The following is a 14807-nucleotide window of genomic DNA, read 5'->3' as shown; positions in this document are numbered from 1 at the left end:
TGTGTTTTTGACTAGAAGCCGCTCTCCTCTTCTAAACTGCGTCATTCTCCCTCCGTCTGTGAACATGGCGGGTACCGTGGCGAACAAGTGCATAAGTCCTCTGGGTTTCCTCACCAGGAGGCTGTCTGCTCCGGAGTTTATCACCCAGTGCTGCTACCACAAGAAGGTAAGTCGGATACTGCCTCAAAGCTAGGCTGAAACTTGCTAGCTAGGTTTGCTAATGTTTACACTACCCTTGAGTCGTGATGGTGATGATAACAGTACAACGGGTGGATGGTGGATGTTATTACATGGAGTTGGTTTAAAATTAAGCTTGACAGGGTAAACCAGGAGGAATTAGTTCGCTGTGGTTGCATTTACATCAGTCAGTTGTCATGGGCTAACAAAAATATTGAATAAAAAGCGACAGTAAAAGATTTAACCGTCCAAGTCAACATTATGTAATTGTTTTATTCCAGCCATGCTTGCCCAAATTGAAGACCAAAGTAGCATCACTAATCTGCCCTCTAGTAAGCCACTGTAACAGCTTTAATACTCGGGTCACATCCGATTATTAAGCTTTGAGGGTGTCAGTACAGGGCCATGTGCTAGAATTAAGATAGATTTTTGGAATTAGTGTATTTTCCACATTCTGAAGCTGCATCTTTGTGTAATTTTTACAATTTTATATTATATTTAGACTCTCTGTTTGAACTGTGATGTCTGATGCAACATGTACAGTGTTGTGTGACATTAGAATCAAGGGTACATTCAACTCAAATTCATTTATGTAGGTAAACAGAGATTATTTCTTCTTGTTATAATGATGTAGATTGAATAAATCTTTGTTTAAGGTTTATTTTTTTTGGCTGTGATTCTCAAAACCAATAGTCTGCCTTTATATCTAACATTACATTTAAGAGATTAAGAGAGAGATTAACATGTCCTCCTTTAAAATTAAACCTCATAAATAATTAAACATAGTCATCGACCTAGTACTAAAGCTAAAGGTTAAAATGACATTTTTGAGGCAAAAACACAGGATCAAGCTTTCCCTAATAAAATAAAATGTAATTTTGTGTGGATATTTTACTGTTTTTTGGTGTTTTGGGGGTTTTATACCTCTGGCCATATTGTGTGGTCAGAGTGACTCAGCAAAAGCGAAGGAGAAAGGGGGGCAGGATGTAGGATGCAGGACTCGATGTCGCTGACAATGAAATCCACTGCTAATCTGTTTATTTCTCTGTGTTGTGTAATAATGACAACTCTTGTTTGATAACAGTGATGCTCAACACTTCCTTATGTTCATTTTCTTGTTGCAGAAATATTAGAGGATATTACTGTTGTTTTCCTTCATCACATGGTCCATTGTTGTGGAATCACCAGAACAATTTGTGCTTTTTCTTTCTGACACAATGCACCCTTTCTTTTCTTCCTGAAGGTGGTGGACCATTATGAAAACCCAAGAAATGTGGGCTCCCTGGACAAACACTCCAAAAATGTTGGGACTGGTCTGGTGGGAGCTCCAGCCTGTGGAGACGTGATGAAGCTCCAGGTACGGATTGATTACAACCTGATGACTTCATTAAATTAACTTCTATTTAAGTACAGATCACTGATACATTACACTTTTTTTATTAGATAGATTGTGTTGAGTATCAGAGTACCCAGTTTCAATCAGTCAGTCAGTCAGTTTATTCACAAAATCAATAGAAATTCAATACAATCTATCATGGTCATTGAAAAAACTCTTTTGTGAAATGGAACTCCCCAGAAGCTACATGGAGCTGGGCCCAGACGTGGTTATACAATTTACCAATAATATAGCCACACAGTTATACATAGAATTCAACCAGCATTCCTAATATTACCTCATGACTCTAAAGTACCCTAAATTTTACTTTAAGGATCCTAAATGTACTGTGACACTAATACAGTCCCTGTCACTTTGAAAATTGCAGTATAAATTAATTGAAGTAGTCTATATTTTCCATATTTGGAGCTATTTAGAAATGATCAGAGATCAACATACTTTAGTTCAAGCAGCTGTCGTCTAAGGCTCTTTTTGAAGCCAGACAGTGATGACTTTTTTTTACTGTGGTTTCAAGCTCGGTCAAGATTTGTGGACCTCTGCAGGTCACACTAAACCGTGTGATCCAGCTGAGATGCTGAATAGCTCAGTGGGTTACCCTGCTGACTACTGTCTGGGAGATTGATGTTATACCAGTCAGGTCCAAAACTTTGGATTAAAGTGTCTGTAACATGAGGAGTGCCACATCCATATCCTGAGAGGGGCGAAATCAGATAGCTAACTACCATTTAAAGCTACAGACACAGAAACAGCTCAGTCTGAGCAGGGCTGAAACAGAGGGGTTATTAGACATGCACAAATCTAATACTGGAGTGTTTTTTCAGTAAAAAACTTCACAGGCATGTTTTGGAGACCTCTGAGAGCAATATAAACTTGTCTTCAAAGGTTAAAATATGGCCCACCGATGCAAGGTCAGCAGATTTACTCCTGTATAAAAATGTCAATTTAACCTTGATAATATAAAATATCTATGTTTATTCATAAAAATGTGTTCAAGTCAAGAGTAAAAATAAACAAATAAAATGTCAGGAATGTGGGAAAAAAAATCATATTTAGAATTTTGCATCTCATATTTATGACTTAAACTTAAAATTGTGACTTTTTAGATTCACAATTTCAAATTTTAAGTCATATTTTCACCTTTTTTTTTCACAAAGGATTTTTAATTTTATTTGGTGTTTTTTTACTGTTTCAGATCCCTACTTTGACTTTTAATCCAATATTTTTATCTTTTAGACTCATGATTTCAACTTTCTAGCTCATGTTTTTGCCTTTTAAAAACTTTTAATTTGTGTTTTGACCTTTTGAACTAATTAGTTTGACTTTTTATCTCAGATTGGGGGTTTTTAAACTTCTCATTTTGGCTTTTTACATCTCAAAATCATTTATCATCAGTGCTAAATTTCCCCCCTACATTTAGTTACTGGTGAAAACGAGGTTGACAGTTTATGGTTAAATGTTGACCCTGCTAGGCTCTCAGGTTAGACCTAAATTCAGAATCCAGCCCCTGTTGTGACTGAGTCTGACCCCCCTCTATTAGATGAAGTAACAAAACCATTAACACAGAGAGAAAAAGGAGTGGACCTGATATTGATCCTTCTGGCACCCCATATTTATTATCTTTGAGCTTGTATACATGTACATATTGTTCCCTTCCACCAGTTTAAAACCATGTCCCTGACACAGGGGTGTAGTTTACCTGTGAGGATGTTAAAATCAATCGTATCAAATGCTTTTGACAATCAAATCAGTTTGTGGCTATATGTTTTTAGGGAAAACCCAGCTTTCACTATTTTAACAGCAACAGGAACTATTTCTAACCCTCTGTTGTCAAATGAAAGGCTCCCTTGTTTATTGTTGTTGTCTTTTGAGCCTTTTCAATTGTTCTTGCTATAAAATTCTTGTGTTGTGACAGATCGAGGTGGACGAGCAGGGGAAGATTGTGGATGCCAGGTTCAAAACATTTGGCTGTGGTTCTGCTATCGCCTCGAGCTCACTGGCAACTGAGTGGGTGAAAGGCAAATCTGTAAGTAAACACAGTCCACACAGTGCATTCTTTCTCCTCCTATTCTTTCCTTTCCCTATGGCTTATCTTTGTCTGGAATAGTTTTCAAGCTTCATGTTTGTCTTTTCAGGTGGACGAAGCCTTGATGATTAAGAACACTGATATTGCCAAAGAGCTCAGTCTTCCACCCGTCAAACTCCACTGCTCCAGTTCGTATTTTACTGAATTGATATAATTATGTTCTTTTATCTTAATCTGTGCCTGTGGCTCTAACCTGGTCTTGTTCCCTTTCAGTGCTTGCAGAGGACGCCATCAAGGCTGCCCTGGCTGACTATCGCCTGAAGCAGCAGGACGACCTGCAGGAGGCAGCCAGGGCCAACAATTAAACCAAAGCAGTGACACTGAGCAGGGCGTCGCTGTTTCCTTCCTGCTGCCGAGAAGAGAAGTAGCAGTAGTGCAGCACCACCACCACCAAGATTTCCTGCAGTATTGACGAGTAAACCTAATATATACTGATGACACCACCGTCAACCCTGTAGCAGTGCTACACCAGGCTTCCTGTGTTAGTCTGTGGTCCTCTAACTGTTAGCCTGTCACGTAAACGCACAATATAAACACTGTTTGGGTTGTTCGTACTGAGATGAGCCTTATTTTTTAAGACTGTGTTTAAGATTTTATGCTTGAGGAGGAGTGTTAATGGTGTGATGCATTCACTGCCTAAGGATAAAAAGCATTCCCACGTTTCCCCTCACTCTGTCTGCACCCCCTTGCACTGATGTTTTGATATGCACTTAAGCAAAATGGCTTGAAACAATGAAAGGGTCTATATGTTTGAGTGTAATTTATATTGTATTTAGTAATGCTTCCTCAACCGCCTACAATAAAAGTATTTAAAAGTAAAGACATTGAGTGTAATTGATTACTTTGAGTTGCTTTAACATTACAATCTGATGCAATAATCAAGCAGCATCTCAGTGGTGCTAATATTCTGGGACTTTTTAAGTACCACTCAGCCTTTAAATCAGGGCTTGGCCTAAAACGGGGGTCCTCAGCTTCACTTATAAGGGCCAGCTTTTGTCCTCTCAGATTCTGTGGGGTCTTGCATGGATGTTGGTCTTCAGTTCACCCTACAGATTTTTAATGGGAGTCAAGCCAGGGCTTTGGTCAGGCCAGTCAATAAGGTTAACTTTGGTCTTCTGGAGGTAGTTCTTCACCAGGAGCCATGTATGTTTTGGGATATTATTTTGTTGGAAGACAAAGCGATGACCCAGACCCAGTTTTGCTGCGGACTGCTTCAGGTTTTCTTTCAAAATCTTCACATAACTACGGTGGCCCTGAAGGCCAACAGGATTAATATTTCAAAAGTGCAAAATACATTTCACCAAACAATATTTTGCAAAGAGGATGTAGTGGAAATCTAGTGTGTTTCTTTATATAGCATACATATACAGTAGCAGACTTATGCTAATTTAATAAAGGTCAACATGTCTTAATATGCAGGGTTCACATTTGTACATTTTACTTCACACCATTTGCCTGCAATTAAAAGCATTTCTGGTTGTTGTCTTGAGCTCCCTGACTTGTTTATGTCTCCCATGAGAGGGCGACACTGATTTTACCGTAACAGGTTATTTTCTCCAGAAAACAAGTTCTTTAATCTCATCATGAGAAAAAGGACACCAAATAAGTTTTCCATGTCTTTTCCATGATGTGATGTTTGAGGAATTTAACACAAGAACAAAGCAAGATATGTAAGAAAAACAAAAGTCATCCCATAGAAAGAATTATGTTTATATCCAGAGTTAATGACGTCAATCCATAGAAAGTGTTTATGAGAGAAGCATGAATAATATGTCCAGTATGAGCAGAGTAACCGGCTGCTGAATTTTACCCTTCAAACTTGATACAAACAGACTTAACAGGAAAAACCAAGAGCTTTTATGATATTCAGATTAAAGTCCTGTGAGGAGTTTTTAGCTGCTTATGAAACAGACTGAAATTAATATTAATGCCTGGGGGGTATGTGTCAGACAAGTGATTAGCTGCATGCTCCCAAAAGGCCTTTTTGGTTTTAATTTTGAACTTTCACCAAAAGTAAGAAAAACCAAAAAACTAAATGTGTGATACATCCTGGAGCTTTGACCACAGGGGGCGCCACATTGACACATAAAAACTTGTTCACATGAGCTTTAACCTCCTGAGACCTGGGCTTTTAGTTTGAGTGCAATTTTTATTTCCCCCACTTATTTAGGATAAGTAAAAGTTCTTATTTTCTTGGAAACGTTCCTTTCAGAATTCCACCTGCCAACCTAAAATTTCACAAAAAATGTCCAAAGCTTCTGTAAAAATTCTCAAACATATTTTTAAAGTATCTTATAACAACAGCCCCAAAATGTTTGTCAAAAAAGCCTAAACATTCCACAAAAAGATTACCCATAAATTCCACATGAATCCCTGAAAAATTTTGAAGCACATTCCCCCCTAAATTCAAATTCCCCCAAAATAAAAAAATATAATAAAATAATAAAATATTAATTCCCCAAAATGTCATGAAAACTCTTGAAAAAGTAAAAGGAAATTCCCACCCACATTCCTTAATAAATTTTAAAAAAGTGAGAGAAAATATAAATTATTTTTTCAAATTTTTTACACAAAATATCTAAAAAGTTTAACAAAAATTTGCCTAAAGAATATAGACATATCTTTAAAATGTTCATGGAAAAAGCTGAAAATTTCCAAGCACATTCCCCAAATTATCCTAACAAATTCCCTTAAATCTTTATGAAATTTTTTTGAAAAATTAAAAGCAAATTCCCATCCATATTTCTAAATACCCCCCCCCCCCCCAAAAAAATACAAATAGCTTTCTCAAATTTTCACCAAAATACTGAAAAGTTTTACCAAAAATTCACCTCTAAAATAAAAACATATCCTTAAAATATTAACGGAAATAGCTGAAAATTTCCAAGCACATTCACCTAAATATCCTATCAAAATCCCTTAAATTTGAAATGAAGATTTCAGAGCAAGTTCTCCAAACATTTTGAGCAACATACTAAAATTCTAAATTATGACAATGCTGTAAGACGGCCAAAATGTAATGTCCTTGTATGTGCATGCAGGGTCTTAGGAGGTTAAAGCTTTACATTCATGGATTCAAAGTGTTACATATAAATATGTATTTTCCTGGTAAAAGTGTTCAGAATACTCAGAAGGCTGTTTTCTCTCCTGCGATGAGCTGCAGAGTAGCAGAGTCATTGTGAACGTGCAGAGATGGGGGCCTCAGACTGCGGCCCATCAGAGGCTCCTGTGAATCATCTCCTGTCTGCTCAGGAGAATTCAGCTCTGTGCTTCCTGCTGCTTCTTCACTCTCTGGCTCTTTCTCCTCAGGGAGACTGGCTAGCTGCTCCTCCAGGACGCTGCCATCTGGTTTGGAGCTGTCTTCAGGACTGTGGTCTGCTTCTTTCTGGATGGGGTCACTTCCCTCTGCAGCTGTGGAGGATTTATTTGGTGTGCGCAGGCTCTTTGCAGCCCTCATGATGTCTGCCTGGAGCTGCTTGTGAGAGTCCATTGGCTCAACTTCCTCCTCTGGAGTGGCTTTTTCTGGCACTTCATTAAAGAATTTAGCACCTCCAGTTTTGTCCCTGTGGTCCACGTACATTTTTGAGGGGAAGGAGGATGGGTAGTAGGCGTTGACTTTGCGCCTGCGGCTCATGAAAATGGCTCCACAGATGATGAGAAATAAGAGAATGAAGAGGGAGCATGCAACTAGGATGAGGAGCATATTCTCCTCCAGGAAGCTCCTAACTTGACTCAGAAACTCTGTTTCTACATGTGTGGGACCGGCAGGTGTGGTCTGGTACTCTGAGGACGGGTAGCTGGTGGGCAGAGAGGAAGTGGAGTTGGTGAGCTCTTCCTCGTCTGTGCTTCCCTCTAGTTGACTGTAAAAAGGTAGAGGTGTGGCCGAGCCGCTGCTGAGGCAAAACGCCAGGCTCAGACCGGTGAGATGGAGGGCCATCTGGAGCATCGTTTCCCCTCAGGATCTGTAAATAACAGCAAACTGAGACATCAGTGCCATCCGTGAAACATGTTTGAGCTCTGTATGTTTTAAACAGATGTTCATTTTACACTTATGCTGCTCTGAGAGTTTCCACAGCTTAAGGAATTTAGGTCTGGATGGAAAATCATGTCTGCTGTAGAGGTTACACAGCAGGGATAAATGCATGTTTATTTCAAAGCAGAATTTAAATCAGTGGGTTTAAGGTCAGTTAAATTGTGTAAAAATTATGTACATAATACGTTTTAGGACCTTTACCTTTTTTTGCACTCTACAAACCACATTTTTGCTTCATAGCAATTATATTTTTGCATATAAATGAGGTATGAATGTGCAGTATATCATGGCAAGTGATTGTGTTACTAATACATAATTCAGTTTTGACCAAGTGTGCATTTTAGGATTTCTTATATTCCTGATTTTAACCCTTTCTTAAGCAGAGGCTTAAGTCCTCAGCGCACTGGTCTGGGATCAGTTCCTAATCTGGGAATTCTCTCTCCCTCTATCCTCTGTCTCTCTTCAGCTGTCCAATCAAATAACGGCAAAATCTCCAAAAATAATCTTTAAAAAGTGCTAGATTTCCCATTTATACAGGGGGGACTGAATCCACACAGCAGAACTTGAATATTCAATATCTGATATTCACCGTGAAAAAAGGAGATTGTTCTGGATTGAAAATGAAACTAAGGGAACAGTGAAATTATTGATTGCACAAGGCACTGCCACATTTAGACGCGTCCATTTTGTTTACTGAATTAAGACATTAAGGTTTAAAGGTGCACTTAGCACCTCCCTGTGGCTGCTGGGAGACACTGCAGTGTCTAAACCGAAATGTGCTGAGAGGGACAGTCAAGCATGTGATTAATGCAGTCCACACAAATGAATGCACTAATTGAGGGCCTAAATTACATCATAATTAATGCTGACAGCCCTAGTCAAAATGAAGGAAAAGTTAAAGAGAAGAAGAAAAAGTTATTTTTATGTTGGTTTTTAGTGTTTTTCCTCTTCTGGTCATGAAAGTGCTGTATAAAAGCAACTTCTCACTCTAGTAGGGATGTGTATTTTCAGTGTTCTGATTACTTGGGCCCACAGTTAGGAGGGACCCTTAAGAAGCCTGCAATGAAAAAAGTGTTTTTTATTTGTATTTTCTTAGTAACTAGTGTCATTATTGATTATGTGGGTGCGACCCACATACTCAGCTCTGCTGCTCATCCTACAAATGCATGTTCCTTACAAATGTGGCACTATTTAAAAGGGAAAGAATCAGGCTTTCCAACAGTATAAGCTTTATTGCCATGAAGCATTGTTAAAACAAAGAAATACTCTACCAAACACAAAATTCCTTACTTTTTGTACAATTCTTTATGTGCATCTGTATCTATATTCTTGTCACACTTGTCTGAAAGCACTGGCAGGAGTAGGTGTCACATGAAGTGACTTATTTCATGTTGCTGGAACTATTTTTCATTTTTCAAGACAAAGATTCCTGATTGGTGACATGCATGACTATTAAAAGAAAGCAGGAAGAATTCCTTTAAAAGAAAACATGACTTAAACATGTACAAAACAAAATCATCACAAAGTGTTCTGACTGATAAAGAGCATAATGACCTTCCCTTTCTGGTAGTGAACTAGTCAAATATGTTTCTGCATGGCTAGATAGCACATTCCTCTATTCCTAAGTGGCTGAGTAACCCTTAGACGTTTGCTATTATTATCAGTCATTTGGATTGAAATCATATCTCTGCTCAGTCTGTGTGTAAACTGGCAGCGGCTCACACACTCTCCTCCTCTGCCTGCTCCATCTGTGTTCAAGCTGGCCCACATGAAACTCTGCTCTCATCTGGAAAAAGAGAGGGGGCGGGAGGTGTGTTTTCTTTTTTCTCCACGTTTAATCACACACTCACCCCAGACCAAATAATCAGACACATAAACACAGGGACATAAGGCTGCCATATGCAAACTAACACTCTAAAGTTAGCAGATCTAGTTTCAAAATGTGTTTTTAACACATTTGTTTAAATTTTTTCAAATTATTAAAACAGAAACAATAAAGCGTGGCCTAGATTCTGTCTTTTGTACATTTTAAAGCTCCTGTTAGGAACTTTTGTTTGGGCCCATTTGGCGCCCCCCTGTGGACAAATCTGAACATTTTATCTCTTGCTGATTTTGTCCTGTACACGTCTGAGTAATGTGCTTCAATATGCCTCATCCTGATCTTCTTTAACTGTCAATTATTCTGAAACTATGGGGTACTTACCCTGCATTAACAGCCATTCTGGGCATTTGGATACCAGTATGCCTCCACTTAGTAAGTACGTCCACGCTGTGCATTGATGCGTCTGCACTGTTGACCTACAATCTGAACGCTCATTTGTCTGTTTCATATGCAAGTAGAGGCCTCATTTATTATTTTCCAGATGTAGGGGAAAATGTATGTGGTACACAACATACTGTGTGTGGTGCAATTACTGGCCATACAAATGAAAGGAAGCAAATTAGCCACCAGCTAATAGGCTAGTGTTGCCTCTTTAACAGCTTTTCACCCTCATTTTGTCATTAGCTTTCTTTGGTAATTACTATTTAGCAAATAAACTTTATGTTGTTCTGGTTAGACTGAAATGACAAATCAAGACAAAGTTATGAGCCAAGAGTGATGTGTTGTTGTGAACCGGCCGGTCTGAGTACCAGATCTGCTCAGGGTCTCATGTCTGCTAGGGATGTCACACAATAGAGTTCAAGAAAGTAGTTTGCAAGACCGCAAAATGTTGAATGATTAATCAAAATAACCTCTACGTACACAGTAGTGTGCAGAACTTTGAGGAACATTTGGCTGAAAAAATTGACGTTGAAGTAAGGCGTTTAATGGTGAGTAAGCCTTCCTGAAGGCACCATTGGGTGGGAAGGAGGACTGACACGACCCCCGTAGTGCTCTGGATGTCCTTTCATATTACTTCCAGGGGCATGGGAAAACAATCTGATGAAAAAATAACAAGGTCCACACCTTTAGGGCGGAATAAGAGGTGAATGTGGTGAGTAGGCACAACCTAGGGATGCAATGATCCCCTGGTCATGCTGTGGATGTCCCGAGGGCCCGAAAACCACAGGCAGCCTTTGGGCATATCGCCAGGGGTGAAAAGGCCCAGACAAAAGAAATGGGACACATGCATGAATCAAGCTAAACAGCTACCTGAGTAGTCATGACTACAAAACATTTGATTCGGCATGAAACGACTTTCGAAAAAGGCAAAGGTACAAGACTGTGTGCGTATATCATTACAAGGAGGGAACTACGCATCACATAATCCATTCATTCAATTCGTTGTTAATGATTGCTTTTTAAGCTTTAAAACCACATTGGTACCTTTTATGAATGCTTATCTTTACTGTAATTTACATTTTAAATTATAATGTTGTTTTATATTTTAGTTTGCTTATTCCTTAAGACTGCAGCAGCACTTGCTTGGTAGACATTTCAATCACCTGTTTAATCCTGATATGATATGATATTCATGTTTTGGGCAACAAAAGGAAATTTGCCAATATCAATTTTGATGTGATAAATAGGTAACACAGCTTATTTTTTCATTATAAATCTAACCTGAGATGGTGGACTGAAATCAGTGTATCAAAGGGGGTATGAGAAAGTGGACTTTTCCCTCTCTGTTTATCTGTAAAGCATGTATCAGACAACACTTTTGCTACATTAGCTTAAATGATATGAGAGTGGTTTTTAACCGTGCATAATCTTATATCGCTCATGTAGTCTGCAAATGAAGGCAAGAGTCCTGGTATAGTTGCTGTCTGAAATATTTCCTCACAGCTGAAAGAAGAGTGGATATTCTCTTTCCCTTAAATGCAAAATTTAGGCAACTGCTGCTACCGCTAGCTTGCTGAGGATGCTGCTGGTGGGTGGAAACTGTGTGTGTGTGTGTGTGTGTGTGTGTGTGTGTGGGGTCAAAATAAAAGCTTTGCTTGAGATCATTGTTTTGACTTTATATCGATCTGATAATCAACCAATCAATTTATCGATAGACAATGAAGGATTGTTACACCCCTAATTACCATGGTAACTGGAGACCACCAATCAGGGATGTCAGTGTGACACTCAAGGATTGTGGGAATTGTAGTATATTTGGCCGAGATTGTATTTCATCGTTTCACTCTTGGGTAGCTCATGGTAACTCTACTTGTGATAATACTGCTATTAATCACATCTGCTATAATGAAAATAGATGAGATTAGCCAAAAATAATAAAATTAATCTTTAAAAACAAAAGTAGAACCACTTGGTATCTGAATAGCCCAAACAGATGTTAATCTGTGTTAATGCACGGTATTAGAAGAGTTTTAGCTTGAGAAAAAGTCAACATAGGCTGTTTCATTAAAAACATTCGTATTGAAATGACCAATCTCACTGCTGATGCTCCTGCTTGCTTTTGTATGTGGCATATAGACAGCAGTATAAATATCTCTCTTTGTTACAGCCAGTTCAAAAAAATTCCTCTCACGAGCTTTAAAGTGAAACTAAATGGACTCTGACTCCTGTAGTCATATTTCAGCTGCGACTGTGGATGGATGCTGCACAATGCCCAGACATCCTACACTTTATGAGCTCATATGAGCTCAAAAACCCCACATTTTCTTACAAATCAGACAATTTTAGAAAGTGAAAATATGCTACTCACCATGCACTGTGGCAGAAGAAGAGTTTTGAGCTGCCTCTGATGGAGGATGGCTGAGACCAATGTGGAAAAAATGAACTCAGAGAGTCAAGGAGAGAGCAGCAACGAGTGGCGAACTGTCTGCGTGACACGCCACTTCTGCAGTTTCAGGTTTCAGGCTGCAGATTTGTCTGGGTAGCCCAAAAAAAATGTTTTTAACCAGGAGGACAAATCCCTCCTTCTCCTCTGTTCTCCTCCCCCCTTTCCCCCAAGAGTGTCTGCGCTCTCCGGCCTGCACACAGATTGTTCTTGTTAGGTAGGAGCTTATGATGTGTAGTGGGGGCAGGGACCTCTCCCCAACTCTCCTGTGTGACTAACTGGACTTGCACAGGCAGAATTAACTTTATTTCTCCATCTTTCTGCAGATGGAGCTTCTTCTTATTATTGACTTTCCCTCTAATCTCAGCCTGCGACTCCAGTGACTAACGGCAGGCCTGCTGGGCCAAAAAGAGTCAGGGAGCAGCTGGTTAGAGTGACCCACTAATGCAGGAAGAGGTTAACGTTTCCTGTGTGGCCTAAACACCCATAACACCCAGGAGGAAGAGGGGCACATGCTAAGAAACAATGTGGTGTTTTTCCTCCTCTAGAGACAATTCAGCTCACATGGCATGACTGTGAGAGTGTGTGACCTCTTCAGGAAGAGTGTGTGAGCATTGATGCATTTTTGGCGAGTTCTCTGTCATCAATCAAGGCAGGCGAGCTTTATATGGTCAACATGAGGATGAGATGAGTCCTGCATCCTCCAAGTTTACATTGGTGTCTGCTCTGTTGAAAGTCACAAGTGTCTGCTTCTATCGCTCGAACAAAAACAGAAAAAAAGGAGAAGAAAAACACGGCTTCATAAGCATTCAGGGCTTTGCTTTCACAGGAAAGGAAGTGAGTATGAAATCCAGTCCAGGGCAGAAGAAAAGCCTTTTATAAAGCCGTTCAGCAATAAGGGAAGTGTCTATGTCCACATAGCACACACTTCTATTATGACCTTTAACATTTGTTGTCACATACGCAGCAAAATGCTCTGTTTTGTTTGGGTGTAAAGTCTTTTACTCATGCTTTCTGATAAAAAAATTTCCGTACAAAGTTCATCTGCTCAAAACTCACAAAAATTACACAACATTTTTGAAGTGAGCTCCGTGTACTGTATGTGTGCGACTGACAGTCATATTAGGAACTAAGAATCCTTTTTTTTGGTATGGTTTCAGATTGTCATGGTGCAAACTTGTGGCAAAAAGTGAATTTAGTGGTGCTTTCACACATGCACAAAACTCTCATAAATTTTCTAATTGAGTTAAGTGTGTGGAAGCAAAGGGCTGAATTCTTCATGCTGATTTTTCCTACAAATTTTCTAGACAGTCCTCTAGTAAAAGTCAAAGTAAGCCCACAATGTCATGAAACAGATAATAATTTGAAAGTTTACTGTGAGTAAATGGGTGGGGATGATAGCCAGTGTAGGGTGGCATTATTTTTTATTTAAAGATATATATTTTTAGGGCTTTTTATGCCTTCTATTTGAGAGAGGAGAACACTGAGTAGAGTCTGAAATAGGGATGAGAGAGTGGGGATGGGACAAGTGGCAAAGAGGCAACAGGTCAGACTTGAACCTGGGGTTCATATTAGGGGCCGTAACACTTAAATTTGTGGACGAGGTGGCCGAGTGGTTAAGGCGATGGATTGCTAATCCATTGTGCTCTGCACGCATGGGTTCAAATCCCATCCTCGTCGAATTATCCTTAATAATGTGGGGTAGGACTAATGTTTAAGCGTGGTTCACAGTCTGACCTGCAGAAAAAAGCCGAGTGAACAGTCTGCTTAGAGGAAAAAAGCTCTTCCTCCATGAAAACACTAATGCAGCAAGTACAGTCTACTTGGTACCATAAGCTGTCAGCCACATTGCTACAATATCTATGTAGCTATGTTTGAAATGTGGTTATATCAAAAATGTAACTGCCAGATTTTTTGTGTGAATTAAGTGGATTTTTTTGTTTAATCTAAAAATGGAAATACATTGAATCAGAAAATTGCAGCACTTCTGTTCTGAAAGAGACAATGTCTCAAATGGTTGGTGAGAGAGGCCAACAGAGATTAAATGTGTGCAGCCAGACTGTTGTGGATGGCCTGGATAGATAGGAGATTCAAGATATTAAAGTTATGATTATGCAACAAAGATGGGATTCAAACCCATGCATGCAGAGCACAATGGATTAGGAGTCTGCACCTTAACCACTCAGCCACCTCATCTTTGAAGTCTAGTTCTTCCAGGCCTGTTGTACAGACCCCAGGTTCAAGTCTGGCCTGTGGCCCCTTTCTCGCATCTCTCATCCCTATTTCAGACTTTACTCACTGTTCTCTCTAAAATAAAAGGCATAAAAAAAAGCCCCAAAATCATCTTAAAAATAGTAATGCCACCCTGCACTGGCTCTCATCCCCACCCACTTACTCACAGTAAACTTTCAT

The 14807-nt window shown here is 39.4% G+C and overlaps 2 protein-coding genes and 1 non-coding gene across 3 annotated transcripts; 2 read left to right on the top strand and 1 right to left on the bottom strand.

Moving 5' to 3' along the window:
* The first annotated feature begins 10 nt into the window (after positions 1-10).
* Positions 11-4476, top strand: LOC121525621 (iron-sulfur cluster assembly scaffold protein IscU-like). The gene is made up of 5 exons (XM_041811692.1): positions 11-166; positions 1421-1534; positions 3486-3596; positions 3706-3784; positions 3870-4476. The coding sequence occupies exons 1-5, from the start codon at positions 65-67 to the stop codon at positions 3959-3961; spliced, it is 498 nt and encodes a 165-aa protein (XP_041667626.1). The 5' UTR covers positions 11-64; the 3' UTR covers positions 3962-4476.
* A 1967-nt stretch (positions 4477-6443) lies between these two features.
* On the bottom strand, positions 6444-12573 carry LOC121525404 (transmembrane protein 119-like). Its single transcript, XM_041811390.1, has 2 exons — positions 12321-12573; positions 6444-7618 (listed from the first exon to the last, which is right to left on the bottom strand). Exon 2 carries the CDS (start codon positions 7600-7602, stop codon positions 6784-6786), a length of 819 nt encoding a protein of 272 aa, XP_041667324.1. The 5' UTR covers positions 7603-7618; positions 12321-12573; the 3' UTR covers positions 6444-6783.
* Positions 12574-13993: 1420 nt separating this feature from the next.
* On the top strand, positions 13994-14075 carry trnas-gcu. The gene has a single exon. It is a non-coding gene; the product is annotated as a tRNA-Ser (tRNA).
* Positions 14076-14807: the final 732 nt, after the last annotated feature.

This window comes from Cheilinus undulatus, linkage group 17 (genome assembly GCF_018320785.1).
Source record: "Cheilinus undulatus linkage group 17, ASM1832078v1, whole genome shotgun sequence".
NCBI classification, from domain to species: domain Eukaryota; kingdom Metazoa; phylum Chordata; class Actinopteri; order Labriformes; family Labridae; genus Cheilinus; species Cheilinus undulatus.
The sequence above is the reverse complement of the archived record's forward strand: the minus strand, read 5'-3'. Positions and strand labels throughout refer to the sequence as shown.